Here is a 9,635-nt window from a genome sequence, read left to right on the forward strand (position 1 = left end):
AAAAAAAAAAAAAAAAAAAAAAAAAAGAGTATATCTAATTTTCATCATTTGATCATTAATAACTTTTATATTTCTAAACTGATTTCAGGTAGAGTTCCTGCTTTCAAACAGAAAACTGAAGCAACACCACGACCACAACCACCACCACGACCAACAAAAGTCACCTTTGATATTCCATAATAACCAAACTCCTCAATTTGGCACCAAAGGATTATTTTTCTGTTTTGCTTGTTTGTTTGTTTCTTTGGATTTTTGTGGATTTCGTCACTGTTTACAATTTTGTTCCAATTGTTTCCAAATTTGGAATATGGATTAAATGTTGTATACTAATTATGAAAATGAAGTTCGTTTTTTTTCTATAAATCCATAATTAAAAAGTTATTAGCCTTTAAAATTAGCAAAAATTTGGGTATTTTAACCAATCAGAAGTGAGTATTTTACACATCACCGTGGTGATAAACTCTGTTTCCATAGTAACCAAAGATGCTGCGCATGCGCACAGGGAGGAGAAGGAAATACGACAAAGATAATCTTCTAGAAAAATACTCTTTATGTTTTTCTCCATCACAAAATATGAATAAGGAAGGAAGGGGTGATGACAAACTGGTAGTGGGAGAGTTTCAACTCTGTGAGTATGTGTGTGTGTGTGCAATGGAAGTGGGATGGTGAATATTCAACGCTGAAAATAAAAATAAAAACAGCGTTTCAACTTTGTGCGAGTAGTATGTGTGAGTAACAATGTCTTGATATGCCGATGCCTCCCCTCCCAATGATGGAAGAGGCAGTGAATGCGCTGTTTTCTGATTGGCTGAAAATTCTGAAAATTATCGAACTTTGAACACGTGTAACATTTTTGCAAAATTTTTCTGGAATAAATGAACAAATTTAGATTCAGTGTCAAACATGACATCTATATGATACATTAAAAAAAAACCTTTTAACGATAATTGTAAACAATGACGCAAAGCACAAAGATCTGTTTCTTTGTTTGCAAAATACTTCTTGCTCCATTCAGTTATTGAAGAAGAAAAATAAAATATTTAAAAACAAATATGGTGATTATTCTATTTGTCAGATATTGATTTATTTCTTGTTAATAGGGACTGTTAATTAGAATTTAGTTTCACAGCAAATTGAAGACTGTGACCTCCGTTTCACTTTTGTTGGTTTTCAATTTTACACCTCATTCCGCCCCACTTCAATATCAGTAGTGGTGGTGGTGGTGAATGTTGGGGGCCTGCTTTCTTGGGCAAGTGCCTTCTACTACAGCCCCAGCCTGATAAAGACTTGTGAGCAGATTTGTATGATGGAAACTGAAAGAAGCCCATCATGTGTGTGTGTGTGTGTGTGTGCATTTATGTGCTTGTGTTGCATTTGTGTTACTCCCACTGTTTGACAACTGGTGTTGGTTTGTTTATATCCCCACAAAAGAGATCAACAGAATAAGCAATCGATTTGTTCAACTAAAACCCTTCGAGGTAGTGCCCCAGCTTGGCCACAGTTCAATGACTGAAACACGTAAAAGGTAAAAATGAATAAATACATCCACAAATTGCAACGACTTCAGTAAGATAACATTTTAAACTTTATTACAAAAATATCGAGGCCCTCCGTTAACTGTCGCTGTCATCATCTGACCATTTGCTTACAAACATATTTGAAGAGTCTGTCAAAGCATTGTCATCTTCTGATTCACTTTCCATGCCTTCATCGTTTTCATCACCATCAGTCGAACCCTTAGATTTAGGGATCTCCTCAGCCCTTTTCCGCTTCAAGTGGCTTTGTTTTAGCAGGTACTGCATGGTGAATTCATTGTGTTCACAACTGGAGGAGAAGATAGGAACAATATTTTATTTATAACAACGAAACTACTACTAACAACAACAACAACAACAACACAACCCTTTCTCCACAACGGTATTAGAACAAAGCAACGAGGAGGAATAAACGAACTTAAGGTTAATTAATATGTTTGTGACATATTTCAACTTCTAAAGGCAAATTTACAGCAGTTACCAATGAGAAAATTTCTCACTTATGGTAAAAGGTAATAAAAGCACCATATCTGGTCAGTATCTTCCCCTAACAGACTCTCAAAATCTTTATATTTCCTCAGCAGGAGATACCAAAGAGCGATTACTTGAGCAGATTCTAGAGTTGTAGCTTTATCATGAAATAGTTATATTCATTTATTCCTCATCACAGCTTGGTGCTGATTCCATTATATTTGTTCCAAACAAACGGTCCATGAGAGTGTAGTAAGTTATAAAAGGTAACAATTATGCTTTTTCGGGCAAACGCCAATATACGAATTCTAAACTTTCGTCAAAGAAATCTTTCACGAAATACATTCTTAGAATTTGGATATGAGCAGTTATAAAAACCCTGATTTTTGGGAAATTACTCAGTGATCGTAGGATGTTACTAAACTCCATGACACTCACTCCTTGAGATATTGGCTATTTTGGATTTTTTTTAAAACGGAGGCCACATTTTTCATTAACGAAACACTTTGAAACTTGGAACACTGGTAGAATGTGTCATATAAAACATCTTTTTCTCTTAGTCTTCTTAAAAAAAAAAGAAATCCTTAAGTTATTCCATGTTAAAGTTGTCGTATTTCTGTAATTTCAACCAATCACTGACGTCCATTCAGCCGATATACATTAAGTGCCGACTACATAAACAAACGATTCTGAAACAATTCTATCGGTGATAGGGTTAGGGTTAGGGTAAAACAGCAAATTTAAAAAAGAAAAAAGCAAATTTAAAATGAAAAAAAAACAAATAAAACGAAGCTATGGCTTAATCAGCCAAAGGAGTAAATATAAACAACTGAATACTTGTCAGTGATTGGTTGAAATTATCGAAATAAGACAATTTTTTACATGAAATAAATTCGAATACAAAAATATTTTTCTGTTCTATAACACAAAATAGATAAGTATACGAAGTTTGAAAGTCTTTCGGTACCAAAAATACTACGTAAAACATTAATGAAAAATGTGGCCGCCGTTTTAAAAAAGATCCACTATTTTTTATGTCATGTCTATGACTTGAACTCTAGTAGTTAGTATGAAGGATTAGCTAGTGTGAATTTTAAGTCGTAATTCTCTATGACAAAATGACTTTACTTTCCAATTGTACTGTAAATGCTAAATGTACATAAATAAACTAATGTAGTAATTATTTTCTCTTTCTTCATGTTCTTCAACTTGTTAATGAAATTTATTTCTGCAATTATGAAACTGAGTACTAGCAATGACCATGCTTAATAGGTGTTTTTTACATGCCAATTGCATGGGAGCCAGTCCAGCGGCATTGGCAACGACCATGCTCGAATATTGTTTCTCACGTGCCAGTAAGGTGCCACTGGCAATGATGGATTATCTATATCTGTTTTGGATAATAAATTATTAACTTGTCTTTGTTAATTCTATATGTTCTGGCTGATCTCTTGTTTTCACAAACAAAATGGTTAAATTGAAAGGTGCTAAAGTACCAAAATGACCACTCACATTTTACCAATGTCATCGTACTTCATCTTGGTAGCTTTCTGTATTGACCGCAGTGTGGCCATAATTGAAGCAGACCGTTGTTTTAAGGCCGGCCCATGGGAAACAAGAAGGTGTTCCAGCCAGGTGAGATAATATTGGATGTGAGCTGACTGTTCCATCTGACCGCTGATGAAGAACAGAAGTTTATCGACATAGGTGGAGTGGAGATTCTGGCAAATAAGCAAAACTACAACAAAGAAAAAAAGAAAAAAATCCATTTTAGCACAAAACAATTTTTATTTCCCCCATTTTTTAAAATAAAGTTTTTTTTTTTCATATTGGTTATCATGAAATTTTCTATACACTTATGAAGCGAGCAGGTATTATTTATGGGTATTTTGGCAGAAGTAATATCTTCTGATCTGATGACCTTTTGACCCCTAGGTTTTAGAGGTCACAAGGTCGTTAATATTGTTTCTCCCAAAAGCATTGGTAGCTTAACCCTCTTGGTACCGACCTGCCAGACACAAATCCTTGTTTCTATGACACAAATTTCCTATTCTAAAGCGATCTAAATTAAAATCTTCCACCAAAATTTCATTTTAATTCATAGTCTAAAAACCAGTTTAATATTGACAAAGTCATTTTATTAAATTCTTCAATATTTTCAAAAATTATTTAATGAAATAAAGGCAGTATACTACAAAAAAAAAAAAAAAAAGGTAGCAAAAGGTTTAATGCCATACAATAAGATAAGAGTTATGCAGTGGCCCTGAAATTCAATTTCAAGAAGTAATTAGCCAGAATACCATTCTGCTGGCTTCATTAGTTGACAGTGAAACTTACCATCTTTGAGTGGGATTTGTTCCAATACTTCCTGGATGATGGGATGTTCATTGAGGCGGAAACTGAGCATGAGAGCAGATGAATAATCTTTCTCCTTTAAGGTGTGCCGTATCTTGTCAGGAGTGATGTCTACTTCAAGTTCGAATGGATCGAATGTGAGGCTGTGATCGAGTGAATAGACAAGAAGACCCTCGGTTGTAGTTGCTGCCCATGCACGGCCTGGTTGATAAATAAACAAACAGAAATCATGTTAACAGCAGTGAAAGCATGTGGCAAAGTAGTTAAGGAGTTGCACTCATGATTACAAGAATGTGGTTTCAATTCTCAGACCAGCAGTGTGTTGCGTTCTTGAATAAAACACTTCATTTCATGTTTCTCTAGTTCCATTGTAAGCATCAAACTTACAATCGTGAGGTTGTGAGTTTGATTCCTAGACCAGGCTGTATGTTGTGTTCTTGAGCAAGACACTTTATTTCATGTTGCTCCAGTTCACTCAGCTGTAGAAATAAGTTGCGACATCACTGGTGCCAAGCTGTGTCAGCCTTTGCCTTACTCTTGGATAACACTGGTGGCGTGGAGAGGAGAGGTTGGTATGCATGGGCGACTGCTGGTCTTCCATAAACAACCTTGCAAGTAACTGGGAGGGTAACTTTCTCGGTGCAATCCCAGGATCAGTCATTACCGAAGGGGGTCTCAGCAATATGCACAAATAATGTGCATGTATAGTAATCTCACTCCTTCTCGCAGAAGCCCTAGGAACCTTTTGCGAAACCCCAGTTGAGAAAAGGTGTTGTAAATTGTCTAATTTAAGCCATAATAATGAAAAGAAATCCATAACAGAATAGAAATGAAGAAAATGGTTTTACCTGTTGGAGAGAAGCGAATACAGCAAACTCTAACTTCTGCCTTCCAACGTCTGGATGACATGTCTCCTCGGAGAACACCAGGTAAACTAATACTTTTACTTGTGCCATCCTCTTCTTCATCATCAATGAGTTCAATGTTACCCCATTCTGTCATTTGTCTTTTGTCTAAAAACTCCTGGAAGAGAATAAAAAGAAATTTAAATAAACACACAAAAAAAAAAAAAAAAAAAAAAAAAATGACCAAGTATTAATGCCTATTATTTATTCTGAATTAAATGGCAAACAAGCAAAAAACAACAACAAAAAACAAAAAAACATCCAAGACATCCAGGTTTCTTCTGACACCACAGAATGTAATATAGGAAATCTGGGGTTAAAAGAGCCATCATCATTAGCAAGACCAAACCACAAAACTAAGCTGCTTACTACTTATTTGTTACACTAACAATCCTATCTTGCACATGCAAAATAACTCTCTTTATACACAAACCACAGAACAGAAAAGTCAGCTTTCAACCTCGTATTTCCAAAGATTTCTCGAAAGAAGGGGGTTCTAACCGCAAAATAATGAGGTAAAAGATAAAAGTAGAAACCATCGACTTGTAGTGTACCTTGCATTGTTTTGCGGGGTTTTCCTTATAAAAACAGAAAATATTTGTATATCATTTGGCTATTCAATCAATCAGTATGAGACATAATTACCAAGGGGGACAACCGCATACCTGGTCATTCCCCTTAGTAGTCCTGCATCGTTTCAGTCTTTATATTGAGGCGAGTATCTCTGAAACCACATCCTACCACTTAGAAAAAAATTACACTGATGATAGCAAAATCTTGGAGATGCAAGCCTATCAAACATCTGACCTTGGGCTAAATAACCACCAGCACCAGCACCACCACTACTACTATGAATAATGGACTTGTATGAAATAATGAAACAGCTCAGGCAAATTACACACACACACACAAGAATATATTTACCTCCATTCCGTCAAAGGATTTGTTGCAAGAAATTTCAAACTTTTTCATAAGAATTTGGTCTTCTACTGAATAAATGCAGACATTCTTGGAACGGCCGGCAGCAAGGATAGCTTTCCCATCGGCTGAATAACAAATGGTGTTAAATGCCCTGAAAAATAACAAGAGTGAAAGATTAACCATATCCCACTGACCATTGTCACAGTAATAGGGAAAGGAAATGGAAAAGGGATATTTGAGGGATCATGGGCCTGTCCCTTCAACCTCCTTAACCCTTTAGAGTTTAAACTGGCCATATCCAGCCAAAATATTCTACCTGTTTTACGTTTAAACCAGCCAGATTCGGCCTCTCACAGTTACCCTATAATGTCATTCTAAAAATACACAATCATATCATCAAAATCTCAAAGCTACAAGATAAGAGGAGATTAATTCAAAACAATGTGAATAGAAAAGCATTAGACAGGATAATCTGAATTATATGTACACACACATAAATACATATATATATATATAGTCATGTTCGAGGAGGATTTCTTCCAGTTTCTATCTACCAAATCCACTCACAAGGCATTGGTTGGCTTCGTGCCATAGTAGAAGACACTTGGCCAAGGTGTTGTGCGGTGAGACTGAACCGAAGACCCTGATATTAGAAAGTAAGTTTCTTAATCACACAATCAACGACTGTACCTATTTGCGTGAAGGACTTACTATATCCTTATTTACAAGTGTTTGTTCACTGATTGTTAAACAATAGCTTCGCAGACAATGGCCTTTGCTTGCAGTTCACCAGGGAAACATTTCTGGGTTTCTGAACATGCTTCACGTGATCTTTGCAAACACAAAGCTTTTGTTCATAAGGTGTCCAAGCTGTTTGTTGCTCGATAGACTGAGAGATTATTTTCTCACTTGGAAGAGAGACCCTTGCAACATGAAGGACACGCTGCCAAAGAAAACTTTGCCCTCAATATATACTCTTGTCCGACTCATGCAAGCATGGAAAAGTAGATCTGTTGTCCATGCTGGCATGGGTTGGACAGTTTGACCAGGGCTGGTAAGCCGAGGAGCTGCACTAGATTCCAGTCTGATCTGGCATGGCTTCTATGGCTGGATGGCCTTCCTAATGCCATCCACTCTGAGTATAAAGAGTGCTTATACGTGCCACTGGCATGGGTGCCATTTGCACGAGACCAGTATTTGCCACGACTACAATTTTACTTGGCTTGGTGAGTCTTCTTCTCAAGCACGACATAAAGCCAAAGGTTTCGGTCATTCGTCATTGCCCCTGTGAGGCCCATGATAATGATGACATATATATAATAAACATACAACAGGCTTCTGTACAGTTTCTGTTTCCCAAATTTTACACACAAAGCAATAAGATAAATGTTGAAAGAGCCATGCAGTGCTTTTCAGTCCCAAATCCCAAGGTTTGTAAAGGAAACTTCTAAAACACACCACCATATTTATACCTAGCACCTAGGTTTCCCAAGGGTCACCCCTCTCAGTATTAATTTGGCTCAAACATTGTCAAACGTTAATGATTGGTCAGAGTTTACAATGAGATATAGCTATGAAGAACAACTAAACAAAAGCCATGGGAAAGAAAATAGAAATAAAAAACTAAAAATACAATAAAATAAAATAACAGAGTTACTTACTGTCCAGCTGCTGATTTTTTGGCAGTTATTTTATCTTCCAGTTTGCGGAAATAACCCAAGTCATGTCGTCCTTCAACTGAGCCGGTCTGGACCGCGGTCTGCGAGTCCCAAAATGTTATAGAAGCATTGAGAGTTGCAATGGCCAACTGACCGCCATCAGGACGAAATGCAAGAGCCAAAACTATAAAAGAAAAGGGGGAGATGACAGAGAAATGAAGTGTATTATGTATGATGATGATGATGATGGTAAAGGGAACTTTACTTGGCTCGGTGAGCCTTCTTCTCAAGCACGACCTGCTAAAGGTCTCGGTCATTCGTCATTGTCACTTTGAGGCCCAGGATAATGATGACATATATATAATATATGTCATCCTGCCGCATGGTTCCTCCGAGGGTGCTCTTCGCCGAGTGTCCGAGGTGGCTGGTACGTTTACTGTGAAAAAATTAGAGTGCTCAGAGCGAGCCCTACCGGCTTGCATACGGAAAGCATTGTATAAATCTTCCATTTTGCAACTTGATTCTTCCCATCAATAAGAGCCACTTATGCTTAGATGCATCTGAGGAAGGAGATGGCTCGGAGGTCATTTGGAAACATCAATTCATGATGTTTGTTGTTTAAGGATTAATTTTAGTGCTACTAATGACAGCATGTCGTTACACCTCCAGCCCATTCACCTGACATGATGAATCAACATAAAAATAAAGAAATTCAATTAAGCGCCATAATTACCATCAGCATTTAAAGTCAGAGTTTCCCTTGCTCCTTTGTTTTCGAAAATGTCCCATAACTTGACAGTTTTATCCCAAGAGCCACTGGCCAGCAGTGCTTGAGATGGGCTGAAGCTAAGGTCAGAGATAGGGGCTTCGTGTCCGGACAGTACATCGAGCAGACGTCCAGTTTTCATGGACCAGACATAAATCTCAAATGAGTCTACAGTTCCGGCACACACGATTTCTCCACTTGGGTCGACTGTTAAACAGGAAAACTGGGCAGCTTGCGGAGAGGTAAATGTCCGGAAATTTCGGTAACTGGAAGAAAATGAGTGAAGGAATTGAAAAAAATGGGCAGATAAACATTTGTGTGTGTGTGTGTGTGTGTGTGTGTGTGTGTGTGTGTGTGTGTATGTATGTGTGTATGTATGTATGTATGTACGTATAGATAGATATGGAGTAGAGAGGGCATGCTGTTGATGAGGTCATTAATGAGGTCATGAAAGGACTTTGACAAACTTAGCTGATTGATTGACTGATAGAATATGACTAATGATTATTTAAATGGTTAATTAGTTATATGCTAATGAATAGTCAAATAATAAAAATAAAAGAAGTGAAATAGAAACAGTGTGTATTTATTATTGGCATAATGACCCTACCAAGAGATAACAACATCTATTTTAAAACCTGAGTTCACAAAAAGGAGTCATGCAAAACATGTACAAAAATCAAATTTGTGTGCATACACACACACACACACATATATATATGGTGCAAAAATAAAAGTACATGAAGATGAGGTGAAAAAAATACTGTATTAGGTTTACACTCAGGAAAAATAGAAGGGAAAGTCTTACCGATTCAGATCAAATGCTCGCACCGTTCCATCCAATGAGGAAGAAAGCACCACCTGTCCTTGTTGGTTGAAGGTCACTCCAGTGATACCTGCTGTGTGTTCAGAGAATGTTACAAAACAGGAGCCACTCATCACATTCCAAACTTTCACCTGAGATAAATTGAAAAAATTTACAAATTTAGAATTGTATACACAGGTAACTTTGTTTCATATATAT

General features: G+C 36.9%; 2 protein-coding genes across 3 annotated transcripts in view; one reads left to right on the top strand and one right to left on the bottom strand.

Moving 5' to 3' along the window:
- The window catches only part of LOC106869272 (uncharacterized), a 66,507-nt gene extending 65,424 nt beyond the window's left edge, over window positions 1-1,083 (top strand). Inside the window, exon 35 of the mRNA XM_014914944.2 lies at window positions 89-1,083. Coding sequence (XP_014770430.1) covers window positions 89-180 — 92 coding nt within the window. The 3' untranslated portion in view covers window positions 181-1,083. The remainder of the gene's footprint in view (window positions 1-88) is intronic.
- Window positions 1,084-1,567: 484 nt separating this feature from the next.
- The window catches only part of LOC106869265 (periodic tryptophan protein 2 homolog), a 43,417-nt gene continuing 35,349 nt past the window's right edge, over window positions 1,568-9,635 (bottom strand). Inside the window, exons 11-18 of one of the 2 annotated variants that reach the window (XM_014914932.2) lie at window positions 9,420-9,568; window positions 8,579-8,877; window positions 7,849-8,029; window positions 6,191-6,338; window positions 5,210-5,384; window positions 4,344-4,562; window positions 3,519-3,744; window positions 1,568-1,824 (exon numbers count right to left, since the gene is read on the bottom strand). In XM_014914932.2, coding sequence (XP_014770418.1) covers window positions 1,614-1,824; window positions 3,519-3,744; window positions 4,344-4,562; window positions 5,210-5,384; window positions 6,191-6,338; window positions 7,849-8,029; window positions 8,579-8,877; window positions 9,420-9,568 — 1,608 coding nt within the window. In that variant the 3' untranslated portion in view covers window positions 1,568-1,613. The remainder of the gene's footprint in view (window positions 1,825-3,518; window positions 3,745-4,343; window positions 4,563-5,209; window positions 5,385-6,190; window positions 6,339-7,848; window positions 8,030-8,578; window positions 8,878-9,419; window positions 9,569-9,635) is intronic. The other variant, XM_014914933.2, reaches the window with a different exon arrangement.

Source organism: Octopus bimaculoides, chromosome 13, assembly GCF_001194135.2.
Source record: "Octopus bimaculoides isolate UCB-OBI-ISO-001 chromosome 13, ASM119413v2, whole genome shotgun sequence".
In the NCBI taxonomy this organism is placed as follows: Eukaryota; Metazoa; Mollusca; class Cephalopoda; order Octopoda; family Octopodidae; genus Octopus; species Octopus bimaculoides.